General features: G+C 51.8%; 1 protein-coding gene across 6 annotated transcripts in view; it reads right to left on the reverse strand.

Annotated features, from left to right (window-relative positions):
* HIVEP3 (HIVEP zinc finger 3) overlaps nucleotides 1-27012 on the reverse strand; it is a 435628-nt gene that overhangs the window by 36632 nt on the left and 371984 nt on the right. For 5 of the 6 annotated variants that reach the window (XM_019737161.3, XM_019737156.3, XM_019737157.3 and 2 more), the window contains 2 exons: nucleotides 18372-23960; nucleotides 15382-15527 (listed from right to left, as the gene is read on the reverse strand). In XM_019737161.3, coding sequence (XP_019592720.3) covers nucleotides 15382-15527; nucleotides 18372-23429 — 5204 coding nt within the window. In that variant the 5' untranslated portion in view covers nucleotides 23430-23960. The remainder of the gene's footprint in view (nucleotides 1-15381; nucleotides 15528-18371; nucleotides 23961-27012) is intronic. The other variant, XM_019737160.3, reaches the window with a different exon arrangement.

Here is a 27012-nt window from a genome sequence, read left to right on the forward strand (position 1 = left end):
AGCTTCCCTTGCCCTCCGGGCTGCCTCCACCTTCCTTGCCTGCTCCTGGCCCCAGGCCCCGGAAGCCCTGCCTCGCCCCTGGCTGGCCACCTGCTGGCCCTGGTCTGCCAGCCACACCTGCCCGCAGGTCGCAGGACTCGTTCACACCTGGCTCCTCCCTGGCTGCTTTGGGCTCATTTTGGCTCCTGTGTCGGTCCCTGTCTGCTGCCACCATGTTCTTGCGGGTGTGCCTGCTTGGCCCACTGACCCCTGCTGTCCTGTGTGTCCCGGGGACACACCTCCCCCAACTCTCCCCCAGCTGGGCCATCCGTCTTTGGTCTGCAAGCCACCCATGGTGACAGGTGACACCGGTCCACAGCACAAACCCAACATGCTGCTTAGGGTTTGGGCTCCGCGCCTGCTTTGGTCTGATGCCTTTAGCCCCCTCGCTTGGCCTTGGCCAGCTCCACTTGTCCGGAAATCTGCCCCGGGGACCCTGCACCGTCTGTGTCTTTCGAACTCTTTCCTTGATTCTTGGCTTCCCTGGTCTCCTTTCTTCTGAGCCAAACTGCTACTCTCTCATTTTTATTGTAAAAAAGTTTTTATTTTGAAACCATCACAAACATATAGAAAGATTGAAAGTATAATGAAAAAAAACTGTTTTTTTCCTGAGCTGTTTAAGAGCAAGTTGCCAACCCCACGAATTCCTCAGTGTGTGTCTCTTCCAGCCAAGGCCACACCAGGCCTCCCCTACTGGTTAGGCTCTAACTCCCGTGCATGGCCCACCCCCTGTGATGGGGGTCCTCCTCTACCTCCTAGGATTGAGGCCCCCCCAACCAGGCCACCCACCCTATGTTATCTCCTGAGCCAAAGGAATCCTCTGGGGTTGACCATCTGTCTTCATGGGAGCTGAAGGCACTTGAAGTTTCTCACCAGATACCAACCACCACGATACTGTCTCCCTGCCATCAACAGTCACGGCAAGATGCACCTGTCCCTACTCACACACACTTACCACGTAGTCCTCTTGCCCTTCCTCTTGTTGACACGTTTTGAGTGGGTGCAAGAGGCTGGCTTCTGTCATTAACATGCTGCATTACTGCCTTCCTGGGCCACGGTTTCCTCATTAGCAAAATGAGGAATTTTGATCAAATGATTTCTAGGGACTCTTTCATAACAACAACAGTAGACTTTTATTGAGTAATTATTATGCGCCAGGCATTTTAAGTTCTTTACAGCTAACATCTTAGTTAACCCTCATGCATACCTTTTAGGATGTTGTTTTCTCTGTTTTAGATGAGAAAACGGAGGCACAGAGCAGTTACATAGCTTACTGAACGTTAGACAGGCTTTCTGATATATCCAGGATTCCCACACAGGGGGTCTGGCTTCAGAGTCTACACTCTACCACAAGTGCTTGTAGAAGGAGAGATACCAAGACTCTACCCTTTACTTAAAGAGGCAATCACATAAGTAAATATTGATAGTTCATGCCAGAATAAGAGGTCAGCTTACTACGTGCCAGGGATAGTACATATAAACATGGTTTCCTTTCATTTTCACCAATTTTGACACATAGGTGCTATTACTATTCTCATTTTCCTGATTAGAAGACTGAGCCATAGAGAGTGTACGTGGCTTTCTAATCAGTGGCAGAGCCAGGATTTGAGCCCAGGTCTGGCTCTACTGCTAAACTGAGATAGATGCTCCCCTTGGAGGGCAGGGAGTGGAAATGTCACTCATTCCTCTGACTGGCAATGGGGTGGGAAGGAGTGTGCCAGGCTGTGGGCAAGTGTGCCAGGCTCTGATTCTATTTAATGTCCACCACAGCCCCGAGAGGCATGTGCACCTCTGAGTGAAGAAAGGTGTCCTAGCAGCACCAAAGCGCATGACTGAAGGTACCTGAGGCCGGCAAGCACAGCATGGCAGGATATGACTGGCTGGAGGGCATCAGTGTCTCTGGGCCTATGGACAGCAAGGAACCACTGATTCTTGGGGGCACACACCACAGCTGGGACCTCTCCTCCAAGAGACTCCAGACTGTGGGGAGAGAGCAACTTTCTCCTTCTTATTCTAAGCGGTGGGGCCAGAGGACCCTCTAGAGACTGGCATCTCCTTTGCCCTTCTCACTCCCTCACTAGTGTGTTCAGGGAAGTCAATACTCAGTACCCATTTCTGGGCTGTGAAAGGAAATTCTTCCCAACAGATGTCTCACCCCAGGCTGGGACACACTGCCAAAGGCTCCTGCCCAAGAAGGGGTACCCTGATGATGAGCTCGAATTAGGTTCTCTGACCTTCAGAAACTGCCCGCTTCTCCTTAGGGAGAGATAGGGCTTGCAATAGCCTGCACAGCCCCCCTTACCCGGGCCCTTCCTGGCTAACATCTCTGAGAAACATCTTCTCCCAGTAGGGGGCGCAAAGCTGAAAGAGCTCATTGGCTGACAAGAACTAGAAAGATCCTACATGTCACATCATGATAGCCAGAGATGGTTCACCCCAACCATACGGCGGCCATTCGTGGTATGGATGAGAAACCGAGGTTCAGGAAGAATAAATGTGCTGCCCAAGATCTCAGAGGTTGTAATGGCAGAGTCAGGACTCAGACCCAGCCCTGCACTCCAAGGCCCAAGTCCTTTCCTGCATCCTCCAAACGAACCAAGAAACTGAGACCCAGAGAGGACACTAGACTTGCCCGAGTCCCCAGCTCTAGGGCTTACACCAGGGTACCTCCCTCCTGGTAGGAGGTATCATTGCAAACAATGCCCAAAGATGGAAAAGGTAAGCTTCCTATGATTTGCTGCTAATAAAATTCAGGTGGACCCATGTTCAATATTATTGTCAGACATTCCATCTGCCCAACAACCCATGTGTCGTTTTTCTTTTTTGTTTTTATTGTTCATGGATCAATCAGTTGCAGAATTGGAATCTCCAATTCTCTCTCCCTTCTGAACGGCTGTCTACACACAGCAATCAAAGACACACCCTGGCTTACAGCTTCAATCAAAGACACACCCTGGCTTACAGCTTTCTACCGCCTGGTTAGAAAGACCACCTGAGCCTGGAGAAGATCAGAATCATGCTGGAGGAGGGGAGCTGGGAAGGAAGGAAGGAAGGAAGATGGAAAGAAGGAAATAACAGTGAAGGAGGCAGGAGGAAAGGAAGGAAGTGGCACCTTTGCCGAGCACTTCCTGTATGCTAGGCCTGGAATAGGCAGCCTAAATTATCTCACCAGTCAGTTCACACAGGAGCCTGTAAAGCAGATGCCATCATACCTATTTTTAAGGACTGGCCAGTAGTTGCTGGAGGCAGGGCTAGAATTTGACACTGTCTCATTCCAAAACCCAAAGACTTCTAGACTTTCTAGAACACCCTGTGCTCCGCTGAGTCCTAGAGGTTCAGGGAGGTGCCACTCGGGCACCAAGGGCCTATGTGCGAGGATAAGAGGGTGACCCTCCCTGAGGAGTTCTTTGGAAGAATGAATTTCATGGCTAAACAATTTGAAAACAACCCTACTAGTAGGCTTTTATCAAAGATGGAGGAGAAACCAACCAAATTTTCTTCCTTTGCCTTCCCTTCCCTTCCCTTCCCTTCCCTTCCCTTCCCTTCCCTTCCCTTCCCTTCCCTTCCCTTCCCTTCCCTTGCCTTCCCTTGCCTTCCCCTCCCTTACCTTCCCTCCTTTTTTTCTGTTTTGGCATAATAAACCCACAAAGAAGAGAAGGAGAGGAGACTAACAATAAAATTTTGGACAGAGATGGATGGTGAAAAAGGCTTTGCAGATTCAAGAAAATGGAATCCTAAGTTGACAGTAGGAAAAGCTGAGAACCAACCCGACTCACAACACAGGATCCTCAAGGACTCTGGAAGTGGGGGTCGGAGAACCAAGATAATGACGATGGGTGAAAAGTCTTGTTAGAGGCAGTCAGGCACCTGTCTCTTCCTCAGTTCCAGCAGCCAGAGACCACTGCTCCCCCACCACAGAGAAAGATTGGAGGCGTATTCTCTGCCTTTGAGGGGGGATGGCAGGCAAGTGGAGGGCAGGCAGAGGTACCATAAAGAAATGAGGGGATGAAGTGAATGTACAACTGGATGCTGCAGCTCCTTTCCCCTCCCCCTCCTATCTTTTTCTTTTCTGTGGCTCCCAGATTGTGGGAAATGAACCCTGCACCCTTTAGGCAGGAAATGGGAGTCTTCGTGGGGATTCTGCCCCAAAGGGAAGACCTAAGACACTGTCATCGAAGCTTTCCCAAGGAAATGGCCCTGATGAGCAGCTGTGGGGAAGCCTCCCTCGCAGACCCTGAGCTCCCAGTCGTCTATGAATCTCCTGCTCTTACACATGCGAAGACACAGAGGGTATCAGACACCTGAGAAAAGAAGCCAAAACACATACATGGATACAAGGGAACCCAAGGGAATCAGAAACCACGTAGAAAAGAAAACTAAAAACAAAACAACTAACCTTAATAGCCTCCGAGAGCTAAGAGGAGATATTGGAATCTACCAAATAAGGACAGGATACTATTAAAAGGGACATTCAACAAAAGAGCTCTTTAAAATTAAGAACATGAAAGCGGAAGTGAAAAAAACACAGAATGTTTGGAAGAGAAAATGGAGAGAAGTATCCAGGAAATAGAGCCAAAATACAAAGATATGGGAAATCTGACAGGAAGATCTGAAAATTAGAGAAACAAGCCAGGAGGCCAGACTCCTGAATAACAAGCATTCCAAAGAGAGAGGAGAGCAACAAAGGGAGGAGAGAAAATTACCAAGGAAATACTTAAAGAAAATCCCCCGAGTTGCCAGATTGAAAGTCACAGCGCGATGAAAACTGCCTCCCACCAAGATCCTCGCCTGTGAAATCTCAGCCCTGTCGGGATGAAGAGATCACCCTAAGACAGTCATAGAGAATGGAACAGGAGTCAGAATGGATTTGGTACTCTTGATAGCAACCCAGAAGCTTGAGGACAAGGGAGAAATGCCTTTAAAACGGATGGGAAATCCTTCCCGACTCGGGAGTCTATACTTCAATCTGAGAAACAGAATGAAGATTCCCAACATCATCAGTCATGTGAAGTGTCGAAAAACTTACTCTCATGGACTGTTCTCAAGAAGACCATACTAACCGATGGTGAAAATGAGGAAATAAACTGAGGAAGAGGAAGACATACGTTTCCCGAATGAGGAGACCCAACATAGGAAGCAAGAGAATCTCTAAGGTAGGGTGAAGGGAGACCCCGGGATGGCAGCTGTGTGCCAGGCAGAGGGGCAACTGTGCAGCCTGGAGCTGGCTGGACAACTCAGGGAGGGGCCATGTCAGCAAGATGGACGTCACAGAGCTCCCGATGCTTCTGAATGTCTGAGGGGAGATGTCAGTGAGGTGAGGATTTGAGGCTCGAATTAGCAACAGATTTAGGGAAAATTAAGTGAAGTTAGAAAACACACACTCACACTTATTACCCACAGTGCAAACAGAAGAGTTGTACAGGAAAGAAAAAGTAAGCATGGTCCATGATGTGACTTAGCTGTGAATTATATATTGTGTCACTCTAATGAGAGGATGAGAGGATGGCAGAATAGGGGTGCATGTGGAAGGTGAAAAGGCTCTTGTGTCACTCGTTAATGCCTAAAGCTGAAACCCAAGGTGTAGCAACCCAAGCACATTATTTAGAGATACAGAGGTAAACCAAGGGAAGCAGCTAAAAGAGATGAAAGTTACTGTTTCTGAGGGTAGGCAAGAGGAAATGTGGGGAAAGCAAAAGGGTAGAGCTGTTTTCCATAACACAATTTATGGAAATCTTTGGTTCTTCAAACTCTGTGCACGTGTAACTTTGATACAAATAAAAACAGAGAGAGAGAGGGAAAGAGAAGCACTGTTTCCTAAGAGGCTGTTTCTCCCACAGGAGAGGTGCGGAGAAGCCAGCTTCTTCCCGGGTGCCAGGCCTGATATCTCAGGGCAGGAAGGAAGCCGAGACTCAGGCAGACGCCGCTGTCCAGGCCCAGAGGATGTCCTCGCTGCAGCTGCCGCTCTCAGGGCCACCGTGTGCTGGGGTGAGGACTCCTTCCTGCACTCCCTTGGCACAAGGCTGAGCCTGGCTGCCTCACACCCCCCACAGGAACCAGAGGCAGCACTTCCTTGAGAAATGGATCCTCCTTTAAAATTTAATGACATGCACTTAGGTCTTCCCTGAGAGGCCTCCGTGCTCCAGGGACTCCAGCCCCAGCATACTCAGACACGCCGTCTGCCCCACGATCAATACGGCGTTTTTCTTTTCCATTTCACTTTTCACATTGGATTTTTTTTTTCTTTTCTTTTCTTTTTTTTTTTTTACTGTCCGTGACTTGGGTTTCTTAATGACATAATCAGCTTTCTCTAATGTCTGGATCAAGTGTTCCCTGGGAAGTCCTTTGAGCATGCAAGGAGAAAGATGCTAGGCCAGTACAGAGTCAACCTAGCCAGACTATTTAACATCTGATATTTTTATTTGGGGGATAATCTTTACAAAGGAATAACCTTTTCCAAGAATCTAAGTGGTTTCTTGGGAGCAGAAATTTCCTGCTCTTGTTTTCAAAACAGCCATTCACAGATCTATGGCTGGTGAAGACCTGCAGCCCATGTGGGGCCTGGAATGGTGAAAAGAGGTCTGGATTGAAGCTGAGAGAACCCTCCTCACCTCCCACCCCCAAACCATCAATTCTGCTTGCATTGCAACCAGCGTTCTTTCATCTTGTTCCTATAAGAGAACTGCCTTTCTCGTCACTGCTTTGGCCCCACCCCTCGCAGCTTCTCTGGGACTCAGCTTCTGCCCTCTGCCCCATCTGTCTCTCCAGGCGGCATCGTCACCTGCCCCAGCTATAAACCACCCCTAGCAGCACATACACACACAAGGATCTCTCAGTTTAAACACCCACCTGCTTGACTTCACACTCCCTCCAGTTCTACCCCTCACCCCCATTTTCCCTGCTTTCCTCCACAGCCAGCCTCTTAAGATAGAGGTTTACACGTGCTACCTCCACGTCTCATTTCAACTCATGCCCAGACAGCTCCCATCAGTCACCAATGACCCCCGTGTGGCCACCTCCTATAGACACTTGCCTGTCCTCTGAGCATCACTCAGCCCAGCTGACCATTCCCTCCTTTCTGAACACCCTCTGTCCTTGGCTTCTAGGACTTCTCGCTCTGCTGGGGCTCTTCCTACCCCTTCAGCTTTGCCTTCTCAAACTTTTGCAGCTTTGTCTCTACCTGTCCTCTAACTGTGGCATATCCCGGGCTCAGTTCTGGATGCCCTTGTGTTTTCTCTCTTCTCCATCTCCCCAAGTGACCCCATCCAGCCCCATCCCCCTAAATAGCATCTATGCACTGAAAACTACATACCCCAAATATGGGTTTCCAGCTCAGGCCTGTCCGCTGAATGCCAGGCTCATATATCCAATTGCCACACACCTCCCAGAACAGTTGGGTGCATGACTGCAATCTCAGAATTAACATGTCCCCCCAGTTTTGATCTCCCCTTCTCCAAACCTCTTTCTGACTCTTTTCTCCCATCCATGCCCATCTCAGGAAATGGTACCACCTTCCACCCAGCTGTTACTTGAGCCAGCAATGTTGTAGTCATTCTGGATTCCAAGCTTCTCATTCTCACTGTCCATAGTCAATCCATCAGAGGTCCTATGGCTCTACCCCCATCTTCACTGCCATCTTCCTGCTGTAAGCCACGGGGCATCTCAATTGGACTCTGCTATCCTGCCCTCCCCACAGCCCCCACAAGTACTACCCACTTCCTGAAGTCCAGGTCATATTTCCTAGGAGAGATGGAACAACAGGATTTGGGGAAAAGCGAAAGAGAACAAAAGCTAGTGTGAGTGCATGTGACATGGGTTAGACAATTCACTCCCCAGCCCCCTGGGACCATGCAAAGAGCAGCATGACTACACTTCTGGGGAGAAGACTGAGAACTGAAGAGAGATCAAAGCACAGGGTCTCTCTCAGGAAGAAGACGGGGCCCTGGTAACCTGGATTCACCAAGAAGAAATCAGCTCCTCTCTAGAGCTGGGCACCCAGGACCAGTCCTCTCCAGCTGCTAGGACTCGGCAGACAATGCTGGCTTCCAGCCCCAGACGCTTGCCTGGTAACGGAGGCGCTTGGCTTCACCTTCCCCACACCAAGCCTGACTCCAGATGGGTGGGTTGGTTCTGCTCAGCCTGGTTCATCCCTGACTCTGGGTCCTTGCTCCTTCCTGAGACCCAGACTCTCGATCCTGCTCTGAGATTCTAAGAGCTGCTGAGTTCAGGGAACCTGCCCCCTTCCCTGAGGTCTCAGTTAATCATGACCATTTTGGAGAGGGAGAGAGTCTGCCCTTTAATAAACGTCCTCCAGCACTGCCTATGTGCCAGGCACTATTCTCAGAACTGAGGAAACAGCAATGAACAAAATGCAATTCCTGCCCTCTCGCAGAGCTTATGTTCTGGTGGAGAAAACAGAAACAAACTAGCAGACATATGGAAAAAAATAAAGCAGAGAAGGGGAACCGGAAATACCAGAGGAGGGTACAGTGGGTGTGTGGTCTGGGAAGGCTTCACTGAGGGTGACTGGAGGATGTAAGGGAGCCATGGGGCTCTCTGGAAAAAGTATTCCAAGCAGAGGGCACAGCAAGTGCAAAGGCCCTGAGGCAGAAGCATATCTGACAAGGAGACAAGAGACGACTGGCTAGAGCACAAGTAGTGAGGGGTAGTGGCAGGCAGAGGTCAGGGAGGAGCTGGGACTAGCACACGCAGGCTGCTTGAAGGCTATGACGGGTGCAGAATGGGTGACAGGGTCTGCTAACATTAAACAGGGTCACTCTGGTTGCTGAGTTGAGAATATTCTGTAGTGGGAAAGGGCAGGAGCAGGAGATTATATGGGAGGACCCTGTGACAATCCAGACCAGAGATGCCAGTGGCTTGACCCTGGAGGTGGGAAAAAATGGGCAGATTTTGGATAGGGTTTCAAAGGTTAAGTTGACAAGATTTACTAATGGATGTGAGACAGAGTTTTGGGCCTGAACATCTGGAAAAATGATGTTGCCTGTGCAGAATTTGAATAAGTGATGTTGCTTCTTTCCTCAAAAGATGCCCTATTTTTCCTCTGGCTACTTAAAGACTTTTAAAGAGACATTGAGCAAGTGTGTGGTGATGTACGCAGCTTCTCTGCCTGGGCTATACATCTCACTACCTTCCCATTACCAACCCTTCAGTAGTATGCATTTTCTGTTCTAGTTTGGAGTTTGAGAGTGGTTTACATGAGGGTTTTATTCTTCACACCAATTCAAAAAGCTCCAACTTACCGCTACTTATTTAATGCATAATTTAATCAATGTGCTCCCCAATCAATATTCAGAGGCAACAAATATTATCAAAGACAAAACTTAATATCATCCTTGACCTGGAGTTCACAGTAAGATGGGCCTAGACAGAGTAGAAATTTAGAAATTTAGGATGTAGTATTACAATTCTAGGTTTCAAAGTCCAAGAAGAAAAGGGTTTGAGAAAAATTATTAGACAAGAAAATAACCTTTACATTTTTAAAAGTTAAAACTATTCTCTCCAATCTGCTGTTTTGTAACCACACACACACACACACACACACACACACACACAGGCATGTGTGCACGCGTGTGCACGCCCGCTTTTAAAAATATAGATACACTGTAAAACAACATTATTCAAGTCCTGCATAAACTCTCAGACTTGAATAAAAATAAGTTCAGCTATTATTAAAGTATATAAGACAGAAAAAACACACCTGTTAAGAACATAACTCCTTCAGGTGGAACAATAGAATTAAGTAAACTCGTAAAATAATTTCTTTAACAAATGTACCAAGAGCCCTCTGAGTCACAGTGGTTTTCAGCGTCTGCTGTGCTGTGTTCACTGGACGCCCAGGTGGACCATCACACAGTAGCTGGAGACCTGTCACAGAGCTCTGGAGAGAATGCCAGCGGAGCTAACAAGTCTGGGTGTCATCTACCTACAGACGATATGGGGAGTCACCTTGGCAGTGAGTTTAGACGGAGGGGGGGGGCGGGAGTTGAGTTCTGAGGGTCCTAATGTTTAGAGATCAGGAGATGATGGGGAATCACCAAAGACACAAGAAATGCCATCGGCAAAGGAAGGGGACGATCAAAGAAGATGGTGTCCTGGAAACCACGTGGACAAACGTGTAACAAGGAGGGGGCAGGGATCGGCTGTGTCCAATACTGCCGACAGGTCAGGAAAGAATAGAAGTGAGCACTGACCTTGGAATTCTGCAGGGTGGAGGTCACTGTTGACCTTGACGGGAGCAGATTCTGAGGTGTGGTGAGCCCAAAGGCCCACCCGGAATGGGTCTGAGAGAGGCTGGCAGGAAAGATATGGAGGTGAGGAAGTATAGTCAATTCCTTTTGGAGTTTTTCTTTAAAGGGAAGCAGAAAAAGCTGGTGATGTAGGCACCCCATCAAAGGAGTGTTTCGAAGGTGGGAAACTTTAAGTTTGGATATGCTAAATTGATGGGCCAGGAGAGAGGCGATGGCTGGAGTAAGGTGTTGGGGTGGAGGGAAGAGAGGGAATCCAGTGCCCTCTGACAGGAGCACAGATGGTCTTCCCTCAGCTCAGCATCTGAGTCCTGCAGCTGGCAGCGTCTGGCATTGACTCTTTCTGCTAAAGGCCTGAAGGGCTTGGGGGCAGTCCTGGGCAACACCATGCCCCTGAGTCACCCTGTCCCACCCACTCTGGCCCACCCTACAGCTGGCCTTCTGGTCCCCTCTCCTGCATCCCAGTCCCAAGTTGAGGCTGGGCTGCCCCTCTAAACCCAGTCCACCCTTTGCCCCTGCCCATGGCCGCCTTTCTGAGTATCTCCTGCCCCACCTGGGCCTGGCCTTCCTGGCTCTCACCATCTCAGCTCACCATTCCATTCAGACCTAAACACCAGCCCCCCTCACTCCCCAGCTGGGCTTGGATGACCGCTTTTGGCAGTGAGGTGGTTCCTATCAATTCCCGTCTCTTTCTCTTCCATACTAGCCCTTTGGACTGAGGTCCCAGCTTTCCTTGCAACAAGTGAACTTGAGTTAGGACACTACGGCATAGGCATCACCCCCAATGAACGGTATACCTTGGTGTGTCTGAAGACGGCATTCCCTAACAAAGGAGACCTCCTAAAACAACCAAGCAAATGCATCGACGCCGGGGAGAAGAGCCAACGCATTCCTGATGGGGCACTCCCAGAGGCTGCCTGGAAAATGCAGGCATTGTTCAGGTGTGGAAGTGACAGGGAATGCAGGGAGAGGGATGTGTGCCAGGAAATCAAGGCAATATATAGAAATTGATGCATTGTATGTATCAGAATGGCCCTTACACCCAAGTCAAGAGGGGCCTTGGGGGAGATGGGAATGGATTTCAGCACCAGTGTGATTCTAGAAGTAACACAAAGAACTAGGGGGGTTGGAGGGATCTGGGAGCTTAGTTAGTGGAGAGGGTTGAGTACTACCCTTTGAAGGCTGGATAGGATTTGGCCCTGGGCAGACCCCAGCAGGCACAGAAGTTAAGCACAGCAGTGGCAGGTCATACTACGGGGCCAGGAAGATCAGCTTGAGTTGTTTAACTGGATCCTGGAGGTAGGCAGCCACAGACGGCTCGGAGCAGAGGTGCGACACAGGCAGAACCGTGATCCAAGACACTCAATGGCACCCACACGAGGGCCTGGAAAGAGGGAGAACAGAGCCGTGGCACAAGGAATGAAGAGAGAGCACATCCGACTCATGGACCGCTTCATGTGGGCACCAGGACTTGGGGACTAACTGGAAGGAGAAGGATGAGGGAAAAGAAGGCATCCAAGATGCCAACCACTAAGGCTTTGAGTGCGAAGGGCTGGGTACATCCTCTGAGCTCTGGAGGCGGGAGACGTTCTCAGGGCACGTGCGGAGTTTGAGGTGCCCTGGGTCTCCCAGGCAAAGGTACCCAGGAGGCATCAGCCTCTATCGTTCAGAAGTGAGGTCCTAGCTGGAGACCCAGATTTAGTGTCCCCAGCACAGTGATGAGGTTTGAAGCCAAGGAAATGGATGACGCTGACAAAGGCGAATACTCAGGGCCACAAGCAATCAGTCCGACTGGCCAGGTACATGAGTCTGCATTACACCCAGACAGCTGACCAACCTACATTGCCTTTCCACCTGTTCCAGTTGCAGCCGGTCCTCCCGGCCTAGCCTCATCCCCTCCAGAAAGCCCTTTCTGACGACTCCAGCCCCAGCGGTCCCTGCCTGCTGGAAGCATCTCAACACAGGTAGTCTCCACCTCGGCACGGAACCTTGTGCTGCCACCTGAGCCAGTCCCCAAGCATTTTGTGGGCAGAACCACTGCTTACCCTCTTGGCTCATGGTGTCGTCAGGCACAGAGCACCCATTAGGCACTGAATACATAGCTCCTCCATGATGGATTGATTAATTGATCGATTGCTGCATTGGAGGTCAAGAAGAAGAGTAAGGGGACCAGTGAGTAGCTGAGCAGTGAGAAAGAGGCTCGTGAACATTGCATGCACCCAGCATCCGCTCCTCGCCTCTCATGCCTAGGAATTAGATCTACAGGGACCAACAAGGATACATCTCAGAAACATTGTTGAGTAAAAACAACAAGTTGCAGATGTAGTTAAACCCACTGGAGCAGTCCGTGCTGTCTACCACAGCTCTCTGGTTCTCCCCGGCACAAAGCCGGACTGCGCTCCCTCACTCCCAAGGAGGGAGGGGCCCTGAGGCTCACTCTGGCCAATAAACTGGGAGCAGAAGCTTCAAGAGCCAGCGCACAATTCACCATTCCCCTTCTTCTTGCTCAGCTTCCATGGGTCTAGATCTCTTAGTAACTCCTAGGAACAGAACCCCATTGCAGACCCTTGTCAAACATGTATTAGAGTGAAATATAAATGCTTGCTGTGTTAAAAAAAAAAAACCACAAAGAAAGAAAGAAAGAAAGAAAAAAAGAAATAAAAAGAATCTAAGGCAAAGCCACGGTGACCTCAGATGGCTGTGCCTGACGGGTATACGAGTATTCAGTGTTTGTGGGTGGAGGGGCACCTTTGGCCTTTTGGGTGAGACAAATGTTCTGTGATTGGTTGTATGGACCACAGTCCCTGGCCCCATCCATGAAATGCCAGAGGTGTCCCCGTTATGTGAAAACACGCTGCCCCCATTTCCAAACTCTCCTGTGGGTGACACCAGTGCCAAGAGACCCGTGAATGAAGAGGGCTCACCAGAAGTGGGGGTTGGAGGCACAGCAGGGTCCAGATGGGCCCACTGGGCTGCAGGAGAAGAGGATTTGACCGGCCACACTCCATAACCCCCCGCAGTGCTCAAATTAGATGTGGCAGGTTGAGAATGAGGAGGATATTTTTCACAGCCGACAGAACAGAGTGAAATTATCTTGGAGGGACATAAGAGAGATGGATGTCATAGTGATAAAATAACCCCATGCCAATGAACTCTGGCCTTTACACAGAATAGCACAGGACCCTCCAACAATCCACAAAGTATCCTCTTCTACAGATGAAGAAACAGAGCTGGAAGGGAAGGGGATTGTCTGAATAGAACAGGGGTAAGTGGGAGAGTTGCTCTGGGGCAGGTATGACGGGCCTTGAAAGAGAGGGAGATTTTGAAACAAAGCAGGTGGGACTAAGTGACAACCTGGGTAGGAGGGTGGGCTGGGGTGGGGTGCGGGGAGGAGTGGGGACCGATGCCTGGGCTGCAGGAAGAGGAGAAGGGGATTCAGGTGTAACCTTTCACCTTTCAGCTGAAGGCAGATTATGTGGCCTAGACTCCAGCCTGTAGCTGGAGCTATGGACTGCCCTGGATGGGAGAGGCTCCTGCCAGCTGCCCTCCCAGAGCCCAAGCTTCCCTGGGGAATGAGGCATCAGGGAGCCGCCTGAGGAACTGGATCTCCAGTCTGGACGCAGTGGCCTCTCAGGGCAGAAGCAGCGTCTTCACGCTCACCAGCTAACACTTACTAGCACCCCTGGGCCCCAAGGGCAGTCTTTGAAGCAAGAGAGAAGACAAGTCCAGATGCACCAATCCTTGCATGAGGTCTTAGATGGCCTTTAAAGGACCCAGTGATATGCGGACACAGAGACACACGAGGGCGCTCTAACCAAATAACCGGTCCATCCCCACAAGGAAAGAGGGTTAGTATTTTGAAAAACCTTTGGTCTAGTGTTTCTCAAAGGAGCCGCTATTGGAAGTCTGGGCAGGATGTTTCTCCCCCAGAGGGAGGTGTCCCTGTCACTGCAGGGTGTTTGCCGTCCCTGACCCACTCCCTGTCACTGGGACAACCCAACTCCTCAAGTTTCATTTCCAAACACCACCTCTCCAGAGAGTCCCTCCTGGTCAGTGCCAGCGGAGGATGCCCACTGGTGGCCTTGGGTAGCTTGGTAACCTCTGCTCAACCTTGCAGAGGAACGCGCATCTCCCACTTTGACCTTGTGAGCGAGGTACCTGCAGGTGCTGGGGCGTCGCAGGCCCCCAGTGACAGCGTGTGCTCATGGGGACTTGTTTTGGGAGGTAGGTTTCCCTTCATGCGGTTGTCTCTCAGGACGGATAGGATGAGGCTGCATCGATCACATTGGGGACACAGACACAGGACCCTGAGACAGACACCACGGCACCTGCTTACAGACACCCGCACCCCAGGGCGCAAACACGTGGCCACACAGAACACAGCTTGCACAAAACTTCCACAAAGTAAGCCTGAAACGAGGCACACTTCTGGCGCCCGGAGGGCCCCACTGTCGTCAGTTCTGAGATGTTTACATCATTAGGTTTCCAAAGACAAGCACCAAGGTGAAAATCCAGGGATGAGATTCTAAATGTTTACCAACCAGTGAGTCCTGGATCCCGGCCAGCTGGAATGGAGACCGGTGTAAACAGCTGGCGCGTGCAGTGCGCTATCAGTCCTGGAAACAGCCTAGTTGGCAGAGCCCAGTCCCCCGTGGGACACCAGGCATGCCAAGGTGGCTGCTTGGGCAGACAGAGGTGACATTTGGGGAGCACACACCATGGTAAACGGCAGTCTGGACAGGACCTGGGAGACTCACTGTCAAGTTCAACGCAGGACTGGAAACCCTCCAGCACCTGAGGGAATGAGGGGCTAGAGAAAGACCCAGACCCTCCAGTAGGCAGGGTACAGCAGATTTCCCGTCCTCTACCAAGTAACTTGGTGTTCTCACACAGAGTTGGCCTGCATGTCCTACAACGTGGCATCTGCTGGAAGGCACGGCCAGAACCCGAGGGCACCTGTGGCACCGCCCTGCCAGTTGAGATGTTTACCACCTCTGAGCGCAGGAAGGCTCACCCCAGCCTGCTGGCCAGGTGCTTACTCCACAGCAAGCAGACATTCCAAACCAAACGTGATTCTTACCCTCCTTCGAAGATTTTGATCCTCGCCGGCTCCCCTCTCTTGGAGGCAGGAGCATCCTCCTCCGGCTTCCCTCGCTTCTCTTCTTCCTTCTCCACTCTAGCTATATCTTTCTGGCCTTCCGGGGAAACCAGCGAAGGGAGGTGAACCTGGCCCACCGCAGGAAGGACAAAATCATTGCTAGTTACATGGTAATCATGGAAAGATGCCTTCCATGGCATTATACTCTTACATTTAATCGTGGTCCACTTCACCTCCACTCTACCAAGTGAAGAGGTGCTGTTAGCTCCACTTTACAGAAAGAGGGAAACTGATCCCCAGAGAGGTGCAGTCCCTTATTCAAGGCCACATGGTTGGTGTCAAAACTGGGCCTCTGACCAGGTCTTTCTCATGGGAAGACCAGGTCTTCTTAGGAGAGCTGTGTTTGCTCTTTCTTTTACAGTAGTCTGGGAGCTTCTGGGGACAGACCCTCATCTTGGTCTCCTCGGTCATGCCAGCACCCAAATCAAGGCCTGCCTCAGAGAAAGCGCTTAAGGAATGTTGAACAAATAATTGAAGACTCTGCCTGTGGAGATTAACTGGTCCAATGCTCTTTCATAGATTAGAAAGTGAAGGTCAAATCACCCAGTAGGTTAAGGGCATTACTGGAGCACAGTGGACATCTCCTGAGAGCCCTGACCCATAGAATCCCCCAGAGCTGGGCACAGAGAGGCTATACTGGCCCACTGGTGGGCATGCACCTGAGGGTGTGCAGGCTCTGGGTTGTTCTTTGAAGGGAACCCATTCTCTTCACAGGCCTCAGTGGTGAGAGCTGGCTCGATGAGCACACATGTCCTCTAGACCCTCTGATGGAAGCAGGGGTTGGGCATACCCTTGACTAGGGAGCAGTGATGCTGGGCTGGGGGCTGGGGTCAGCAGTGCCGGGGGGGAGCTGCCCATCCTACACATGCCATTGCCAGGAAGCTCATGAGAAACTGCACTGATCATAGCTAGCGTGGAAAGCACCATGTCTCCAGGTGCTGGGACAATCTAAGAACTGCAGTCCTCTGTGCCAGAGAACACACCTATCCTGACAAGGAGGGGTAGGGCTGAGCAGAAAGGCAGCTGTTTGGGAATCAGGGAATCTGCGTTTTAGCACCACACAGGCCGCTGCATGCTGGTAGGAAACATGCCAGTGAATCAAATGGAATATTCCAAAAAAAGTGTGCAAGTTTCAGCTCATGTTAGGGAAGTAGCATTTTAAACTAATGATTGCCAAACCCAATTAAGCCAAATGAACTCTTCCTTTTTCTTAAGTGGCCTTTTAGTATCTAGTCATTAAAACAGAGAGGCAGTCCAGATCATCCAAGAGGGCTTTGGAGTGAGATCTAGTTTTGAATCTCTGCCGTGTACTGTGTGGCCTTGTGCAAGTTATCTAACTTCTCTGTGCTTTAGCTTTCATCCATAAAACGGTGATATAGTATCCTAACTTTCAAGGTGGTTACGAGGATAAAAGTGAAGTTTAGCATAGTACTTGGCACATAGTAGGTGCACAAGTAGTTATAAGTATGAGCATAATTATAACAGCATCTGGGGAGTAGCCATAGCCAGTAAGAGACACTGGAGAGCAAATCAGTCATGATGTTTATGGGAAAAGTGGAAATCTCATTTAGGGGTGTTTGTAGACTGATAAGGACATTTAGGGAATACATTTGGGAAACAGTTCTTCGAAAAACATCCAGCTGGGCTAAGAACAAATTCAATACATAACATTCACTCGGTGATAAAAGAAGAGGATGTGAATATAGGAAAGTTATAGAACACAGTTTTGTTCATTTGTCTATTAATGTCAATTTAGTTTAGGAGATTTATGCCTGCTTTGGGCAAAGCACCTTGTCTGAAGACACCCTAATGAACATCTTTAAATTTGCAGTCATTTCCCAGGTTTTCTTTCCTCAAATAACTGAAAGAAGAAAACTAGACTCTCTGGACTCTGACAGGTTTGGATTCAAATTCTGGGTTTGCCGAATATTTGCCATGTGACCTTGGCCTCTCTCACTCTCTGACCCTCAGTTCCCTCTGTAGAATGGAGATGGTCCTGCTACACACGTGTGTGTGTGGGGCTGAGCATTGGCTGGATTCAAGGGCCCAGCACAGCGCCTGGCACAGGGAGGCTGCTCAATCAACCGACCAACTGTACTGCACAAATGCCAAGTCAGCATAACACAGCATGGTCTGAATCCTTAGGCTGGCCTTGTCGGGGTATAGAGGTGTCATTTGTCTGAAGCAAGTGGAATTATCAACTGTCAAACTTCCTGAACTTGTGGGGACCCATTCACTTTATAGCTCCTGAAGCAGCCTCAGGTCAGAGGCAATGGAGGAGTAAACGTGAGCCCTTAGTCAATGGCATGCTACCACACCGCACAGATGGGTCACGCTGTGAGTGATATTGCCACCTACTGGTAAAGAGGGGTAATGCAACCCAGTTCTATCTGCTCTTCTATTCACAGAAAAGAAAGGACGATTTCAAGAGTTGCCAATCTCTGGAAATAGGAGGATTTCAAGTGGTACCAGAAAATGGAAACAGCAGATGTAGACAATAAGAAAAGCAGGAAAAGACTAACAGGACAAGGGAGAAACATATGATAAAGTGGTATAAAGTTCTAAAATTGCTGCAGGCATTCCCATCAGCCAAGTTTTCCAGTCTTTTGGAGAATTGTTTTTTTCCTGGCTGAGACTGTGTCTTTGATTTTACAATAGCGGTTAATGGGAAAACAGGATCACTTTAAAGCTCACTTTACTGAAATGTATCTGTTCTGATGACGTAAGGGACACACTGACAAAGGAACCCAATAAATATGCTTCCTGGTAAGATGACCAGTCCCAACTGACAGAGAGGAAACCTGCTCCCTCTTTGGCTCTAGTTTTGCAAATGGCACCTGAGGAGAATGTGCCTTTAAAAGCTCAGCAAAGGCTTTTAAAATCAGTGGGGAGAAGAAACAGGCTAAACTTACCTCTGTCATGCGGGGCTTGCGGGAGCTGGATGGCACGAGCCTTCCTGTCTCAGGATGTGGAGCTGTGGCCATGGTGTATGTCTCTTTGCTCACCTTCTGCTTAGACCTCAGGAGGGACAAAGCAGCTTTAGTGGAAACCCCCGGAAGGTTGGGGTTGTACAAACTTATGCACCAACCAGCGTAAACAGAGGACCTCCTATCTGCATGCTGGATGTGATTTGGCTTAATGTAGTTTAAATAGCACCAACTGACATTAGTGGTCGTGTGGAGGCTGGGGAACTGCAGTACCTTCTTTGAGTCCGTACCTTCTTGCGACTTGGCTGGTCTGGGGGGCGTTTCTGACAGAGGAAGTGAGCTCGGAGGTGCCAGTGAAGGGAGGTCAGGTTGTTCCTTGGAATCTTCTTTCTTCACACTTAGCGGAGGCAATACTCTTCGGTGAGGTTTACCAGATGGCTGGGCATATTCCTTCAAAGCTTCTGAGCCTGGGGCTGTCACATGGGATAGTGTGGGGTGAGGAAGGGAAGGTGTTTCCTTTGGGTCAGATGAATCTGAGGGCAGGCTGGACAGTGATTCTAGCTCCCGCCTGCCCTGGCCCTGGCTTCCCAAGTGGGATTTCTCTGGTCTCTTGCCGTCCTCAGTGCTGGTAAGCACCACACTGCATGGTTTTACCAGCTCTAGTTTTTCATCTGCCTTGGAAGCCTCCTCTTCCTTCACCCTTTTTTGCTGCTGGGTTTCCATGGTAAGTTCAAGGCTGCCGGCTGGTGAAAGGACGCGTTTGCTTCCTCCCACTGTTGATGAACTCCCCTCCGGGCTCAAGACACTCTCTGGTGACAGGGAAGTGCCTTTTCTTTCAGGTAATGTCACAGGCACTCTCAGGTATGGAGTCTGGAAACTTCTGCTCTGCTCCTCACTTACCCCGGCCAGTCCGGGGTATACATCTGCCCCACACACCACTGTCCCTTTGCATGGGGGCTCCTCAAACTTGGGAAGAGCCACAGTGGCTGAGCTGCCTTGGGACTGGGTGACTAGGATCTGGGAGAGAGTGGTGTACATGGCACTCCCATAGGACGGCATGTTGGTCTGAATTCGGACAGGCACAACGAGGGACACCATGGTGTCTGGACAGGCAGGCAGGGCCAGCGGGGGTGCTGATGTGGGTGCTGAGGAGCTGGATGGGGGAGCCACGGGGGGCAGCTGGATGTCACTGCTATACTCTGTGCTGGAGGAGAGGCCAGCGGTTTCTGTTGCCAGTGGGGCCGGGCTGGTTTTGATCTGTGGCAGATGGCTTTCCACATCACCTGGGAGCTGAAGGGTGAACTGGGATTGCAGAGGCAGGAAAAACCCAGAAGAGAGGGCTGAGGAGGCCGGGTACGGCATGGGAAGAAACGAAGGGGGCTGCCGGAAGGGGATGTTGGCCGGGTGAGGCATGAGCTGGGGGAGGGGGAGATGACCTGGGTGCAGAACGGTAGGTTGGAGAGGAAGTGGCGGGGCTTGAAATAAGGAGGGAGGAAGAGGGGGCATGGAGTATGGTGAGGAGAGGAGGCTGGACATGGCCTGAGCGGAGAAGAATTCTGAAGACTGTCCTGGCTCATGCTGCAAGGCGTGCTGGAAGGAGAAGAGGGAGACAGGTGGGGGCAGGTATGGTTTCTCATGCAAGGGGAGCTGGGCAATGGGGTGGTGGAGAACCTGCAGTGCTTCTGTGTAGGGTGGAGTGGACCCCAGCGGGGGTCTGTCCTGTACCTGGCCCTTGCTTCCCGGGTACCCACTGTGTGAGGCGGCCACTGAAGAAATCTGGGGCAATGAGCTTTTGGCTGAAGGTTTACTGGATGAGGGCTTTGGTTCCTCGCTCTCTTGTCTTCCTTTGGGGGCAGCCTCTGGCTCTGGTTCTGGAGGCCTGCTCAGAGAGGCCTGTCTCACCAAAAAGCATTTTCTTCTCTCTGGTGGGGCCACTGGGGCTGCTGGAGCCACTGGGGCCGGTGCAGAAGGGCCTGTCAAGGACAAGCTGCCATAGTCGAATGATTTACTGCGTGTCTCGGTCATGTGGGCGGAATGGGAAATGTTGGGGCTCTGCTCTGAGGCTGACCGCCGCATCTCTCGGGCGTGCGGGTGGTGGCTGGGGACGGTCAGCATGTGAGTGCCCAAGGCTTTGGAGCGCGTGTCAGACGAGGGCCCGGGGGCCTCGGGTTTTCCATGGTCGTCCCTCTCAAAGGACGCCGAGCGGCTGGACCCGCTCAGAGAGACACTGCTTTCCTGGCTTGGGCTGCGGGACAGAGGCACGGAGGACTCGAAGCTGGACTCCCCCGATGACTGAGCCATCTCCGCCAGGCGAAGTCTCTTCTTCTTGGGTGGCAGTTTCTCAGCTGGGAGCTGGGCGAGCGTCTGGCTGCGCTGGGGCCACTGGAACTCCTCTGTCTTCTCAGGCTCCTTGGGAGGTGGCTCTGGCTCTGTGTCCTGCCGGTCGGGCTCCTCGGTTACCAGGATCTCGGGAACCTGAATGTTGGGCTGGCGGACCAACTTGGGCTGCAGAGAGTGAGCCAAGCGTCCGTGTGGGGTGGGCGGGGGTGATGAGAATGGGGCTGGAGGTTTGTCTTCCCCTTCCAAGCCACTGGGCTGCTCCAGAGAGTCGGACTTCTCAAAGGAGCTGGTATGCTGAATGACAGAAATTTCTTTGGACGTTGTTCTCCTCTCCTTCCCTGATTCAGAACCAGACCCTGGCTTGGGAGTCCTTGGCTGGAAGCCTGAGGGTCCCTCCAAGGAGGGCACTGACTTACTCGGTTCTGCTGGTGACTTGGTGGATTCTGAGGGAAGGTTCCGAGCAGCATCAGATGGCCTGGGGCTGCCAAACTGACTCTTTGTCAGCTCAAAGGCAGGTGGCTCCTCCTCGTCCCCAAGGCTCTTTTCTTTCCTCCTCTTCCTCAGTGGAGTGAGCTCCAAGGTGGTCCCCAGTTTGTAATGCATCATCTGGGACCAGGGCTCGTGCTCAGCCTGACTCTTCTCGGCTTCCGGAGATGCGTGCGCGCCTGCAGAGATGGGCTTTGCAATCTGAAGCTCTGAGCAGTAGTATTTCTTATGGGCCTCATAGTTGTCCCTTTTCTTGTACCGAGCACCACATATGTTACATTCATAGGTCACCCCTTTTGTTTTCAAGCCCTTCTTGGTCTTTTTGGTGAGTTCGCTTTCCTTGGGTTCCGGCTCGTCTGCGGGTTTGGGGGCTGTGTCTTTGCTACTTGGCCCTGCCTCCTCGGAACTGTACTCCCCTCCCAAAGGTAATTCAATGGCCGGCTGACGCTTGAGCATCCGGGGGTGGGAGGTAAACACTTGACTGCTGCGGCTCAGGGCTTCGGAGTCCGTGATGTGGTCGTCGAAGGAGTAGCTACCGCGGAAGGTGTGGTGAGGGGTACTGAGGGTGCAGGCGGCAGAAGGCATTGAGTGGCTTCTCAGCAGAGGCACAGGGGGAGTGGTGCTGGGCGGGTGCTGGAGGCTCAGCAGTGATTGTTCTGGCTTCGTTTTCTCGCTGTGGGCTGACAGAGGCTCCCGGTAGAGGCTGGATTTCGGTGACTCCATGCTGCTGCGCCGTGACAGCGAGCTCCTCCTGGGCTTCACGCTGTCTATCTCGCTGGTGTCCACCACGGCCTCGTTGATAGTGATGAGCTTGGTGATGTGCTCGATGACCTGCGTCCGGGGCACAGACAAAGGCACCAGGCTGGGCTTGTCTTCAGTGGACAGGGGCAGGAGCGGCTGGGTGGAGGTGGCCGTCAGCATGGTGGTCCGCTGCCCGATCCGCCCGCACTTGCCGAAGATGATCTCTGCATAGGACCTGGCGTTGGTGTTTGGGGGGCTGACCTGCTGCTCGGCGCTCTCGGAGCGGGAGAAATACCCAGATTCGGTGCTGCCCTTGCTGCCCGGGCTCAGAAACGCCTGCTCGTCGATGACCTTTTTCCTTTCACTCAAGCGGAGGGCCAGCTTCTGCTTTATGGTGTGGGTGTCTTCGGGTTTATGGCTCAGGGGGTGTTCTGATGAGGGTTCTACAAATGGTGTGGGGTCCTCGAGCGACTGGGTTGAGCTAGAGTGAGACAAGGAACAGCGTTCGTGGCTGGAACCCTGGCTCCCGGAGCTGTACAAACTGCTGGACAAGAGCGGGTGCTTAGGCCTGGGGGAGAGCTCTGCAGGGTGAGTGGATGTGGTGGTGCCTGTTTCTTCTTCTGAATCAGTGCTTTCTCCCTCGGTGGGCTCCTCAAACTCTTCCCCGGGGATCCTCTCCATCTCCAGCCCCGGGGGGTACATCTCGCTGCCCACTCCCGAGGCCAGGCCGGCTTTGATGCGGTGGGCATGGGACTTCCTGTGCTTGTAGAGGTTACTCTTGGTCTTGAAGGAGAAGCCACAGGGGCCGCAGGGGTAGGGCCTCTCGCCCGTGTGCGAGCGGATGTGTTTCTGGAGCACACTGGGCTTGGCGCAGGGCCGGCTGCAGTACTGGCAGATGTACTTGCCTGGCTTCTGGGGTTTCCTCTCCTTTTTGTGTGCCTCTTCCATGGGCTTCAACGGGACCTGGGAGGGACGGGGCACAAAGACTTTGGGGATGCCAGGCAGATCTTCGGGGGGCATGATGGAAGCATGGGAAGGGAGGAGCTGGCTCTGAGGATGGAGCCCAGGAGCCACGAAGGAGCTGGAGGGTCCAGGTCTCATGGGGTCGACCAGCTGCCACGTGGACCCCTCCAGGAGGTGCTCAGGTTTGCCGGGCGACATGAATGCTGGTGTCAGAGGGTGCTGTGGAAGCTGCGAGATGTGGACAGAGGCTTCGATGGAGGATCTCTTGGGGGGCTTCTGCTGCTGGCCCATTTTCTCCTGAGAGCCTTCCCTAAGAACCGACGATGAGGGGCCCGGGAAGGGCTGCGGGGCTAGGAGCTCTTGGAGGGGGCCCTCAGGGGTGGCGGCCGTGCTGCTGCCTGGGTAGGGGGCACTGGCCGAAATACTGGTCTGAACGGCTTCTCCTTTAGTCAGCCGCTTCCGGGGACTTCCCTCAGCCTTCTTGGTGCCCTTGACACTTTGTTCAGGATCCATGACCTCCACGGAGACTTCAGATGCTATTCAGGGAGGGCAAGGGCAGGCTGCATTTATGAATAATCCAAGTGTCCCAAGGAAGCGCCTGGCTTTGGCCACATTGGTCAAGAGCTGAGGAAGCCAAACCCAAGACAGCTTTGGGAGTTTTTTTGCAAGTGTCACTGGCTGTGAGCAGACTCAGAGCAGGTCATCAGGGCTCAAACTATTCACGTTGGTGAGGCATGGCCCTCTACTTCGCAGACAGAAAATGCACCTGCACTTTCCGCCTGAATGTCTGTCGGGGAAACGTCATGAAGGACGTCAATGTTGCCATCGTATTGTTTCAGTTGGCAGTGGCAAGTGGCCCCCCACGAGTCCCCTGTGTGCTATGCGAACTGTTGAAGGCTGGGGACGTCTGTGTGCATGGCCCAGTCATCCCTGGTCCTGGCACGAGAGAAGCCACACTGGATGCCGTGGGCGGCTCTGTCCGGCCTCTTCTCTCCTTTAGTCCTGTGTTGGAGATCACCGCGTTGGAGGGGAATTCACGTTCTTCTATGTGACAAACACACACACAGAAATACACACACACATACACACACACAAAAGAGAAGAGAGGGTTACTGTGACTCGTCCACAGCCTGGCCCCCGGCTCTGCACACCTGGGCACTGACCACCCCTCCCTCTCCCACATTCAAAGTGCTGTTGGGTGACTTGAGTGCCAGCTATGTTGCTGGGGACTGTGGCTGTGTGGGGCACTGGGAGCAGAGTCAGGGCATTTTTGGACGGGAGGCCCGAGCTCCAGTCTCTGCTCTGAGAGCGGGTTTTAGCTCCCTAAGCATCAGTTGCCTAATCTAGAAAAGGGAAAACAACAATTCCTGCCTCAACTGTGCCTCAGGGCCGCAGTGGGGTCCAACACGGTAATGGATGTGGATGCGGCTGGATGAGGGCTGGTTGGTGGAGGAGGAGGACTGGGTGGGTTATTCAGGGATGAGCTTTCCAAGGGGTGGATTATTCTTAGGTTAGTGCTACTCTCCTCTGATGCTGGATTCTGAAGGTTTCCAGGAAGGGCATCATTCATGGCTTCCTCCTGCTTCTAACCCACCTCCCTAGTCAGTATTTCATGGTGAAGCTAAAGCCCTAATCTGTGGGAGCTCAGTCTAATACAGCTGTGACTATCTGACCTGCCAAGCACTCGCTGGGAGGACCATTCTGGCAGGTTCCTCCAGCTTTGTAGTCCTTCCTTGTCCAGTCAGTGCCCCAGGCAGAACAAAGGAAAATGTAAATAAGGCAGGAAGTCAGGATTGGTGGGATGGAAAAAACACTGGCATACCAATCATAAGGACTTACATAGCTTCTACCGTTCAGCTATACACTTATAGCTGAGCTTCCTGGCAGCCAGGGAGAAAAGAGATGTGGTTCATTACAGAGTCCTTATAGCCAGGGAGGAAGAACTATCTCAGTTCCTTGCTAGAAGCAAAGGGTTATTGGAAAGAACTTCTTCATGTGGTACTTCAGACAGGGGCAGTGAATGACGCATGAGATCACCTGTGTCTTCAAATGACCTCCCTCCAGCATACGTAGTGATTGATTTTTATCAATGGAAGGTCACAACTCAGCAAAGGCTATTCTTTGAGCAGTCAAAGGCAGAGAAGGCATCCTCCCAAAGCAGGGCCAATGTGCGGACGGCAGGGAGACCTCATTTCATCATATTACCATCAGTAGGGGGGCCATGTAAGCTATCATGTAAACTGGGGCACGTTTGAGAGTGAAAGAGGCATTACTCATGGTTCTGGAGGAGCAACAGGAATCAGTCAGGGCCGTCCCAGGCAAACCGGGACAAGCGGTTACCCTTATAACCAATATTTACCTTGAAACTCAAACCAGGTACAAGTGCTGACTCTGGGTATCTGGTATAAGCTTTTGATCTTTGCTATGAGGACTGAAATTACACTGTGGTCTCCTAATGGATTCTTAGAGATTGGTTATCTAGGCCAGTCCTCTCATTGACAGATGAGGAGACCACGGCCTAGAAGGATGATGTGATTTTCCCTAAAAATTGCACAGTGATGGTGGCAGAGCTAGACTGTCCTCCTGTGCCTCCTGCCCCTGGTCAGGGCTTGTCCCCTGCCTCAATGAATCAATACCCTCTATGACTTCTGTGGCACAATGGGCACTGCAGTCTATGGCTCTCATCCTGTGGGAGCACCGGCTTGGCCTTAGGGACATGGCTATATCTTCTGTGAGGAGTGTGAGCAGGTGTCTGGAGGCTTAACAGCAAAGGAGGCCTTCCAACTTATGTCCTAACCTCGCTTGGCGGCTGAACAGGAGAAATGGGGAGTCCATCCTGGGGCATCACCCCGGGCCTCACTTGTCTGAACTGAGGTGGACAGAAGTGCAGAGTCATCTAAAAGTCAGCTAAGGCGGATGCCATCTGCAGTATGGATGGAGAACTGTCCTCCAGGCTGGTCAGGGATTCCCTGGCCTGGTTGCACCTCATAGGGGGAGGCCCTTGGGTGCTGGGTAGGGATGATAAAGGGTTGACTATACTTACTATTTCTATTGACCCTTTCATGCAAGGACCTCAACACCCCCAAAATACTAGCTAGTGGTCAGCTTTGCATCTTCTGATGGACGAGTGGTGCCGCATGACGGTGTGGTGAATGCTCAGTCTGAGTGGGGGTCAGTTGGCTAAGGAGGACCCTACATTGTCCAGTCCTGCAGTTGTCCCTTCACTGATTCTCAAGACTCCCCAGGGGCAGGTAGGGAAGCACCCAATGGCTGAGGTTTGGGGCAATTCCCAGGCTAGGTGGGAGGGGTGAAGTGGATGAGGAAGACAGTCAGGTGACTGTTGGGTCATCAGATGCCTCCCTGGGCCAGCGTGGTCGCCTAGGGTCAGTGTCTAGCCTACACCTACGAGCTGGGGCTGGCGCTCCCCGAGCAGGGCCCTCTGAGAGAGGAGCAACAGGACACATTAGCACGGTCAGCTCCCTGGATCACGGAGTCAGTGGGGTCTGGGTGCTAGAAGGCCCAGTCCTTCATCCTGCAGACAGGGCACCTGGACCATGGAGGGCAACGACGCACCCAGGGCCACCCCAGTCCTCAGATCCTGGGCCACTGCTCTCTGCTGCCCTGCTCTATAGCTCATGACAGGTGTGAGGTTCTTAATACAAGGGGCAGTGGGAGTGGGCAGCTGGAACCATGGGTGGATGTGAGGCGACACCACAGGAACTAAGAGGGCTTCAGACTCGGAATAGATTACTGTTCAGATTGGCATATACACTTTGTCACTTAACTCTTCAACTCCTGTAGAAGGATGGTTTCTAATCACTGTGACCAGTGACACCAAGAAACTGGCTCTCTTCTACCTTCTGTGCTTCTGAGAGTATGTATAAAATTTTAATACAAATTTGAAGTAACAGAGAAAAAACCTGCTTCTCCAGAGAATTGGTGAGGGTACCTGTAAAAGGCACCAGTGACGTGAGGTCAGAGGTAGAGGGTTTCCATGACAGGGACCAAGAGTGGGGCCAACATGGGTCAGAGCCTCAGGTCCAAGGGAGGATGGACGCCCTCTGCTGATGGTGGTGGGATGGCCATGGAGTCCACA

This window comes from Rhinolophus sinicus, chromosome 14 (assembly GCF_057876585.1).
Source record: "Rhinolophus sinicus isolate RSI-liver-muscle chromosome 14, RSI-T2T, whole genome shotgun sequence".
Classification (NCBI taxonomy): Eukaryota; Metazoa; Chordata; class Mammalia; order Chiroptera; family Rhinolophidae; genus Rhinolophus; species Rhinolophus sinicus.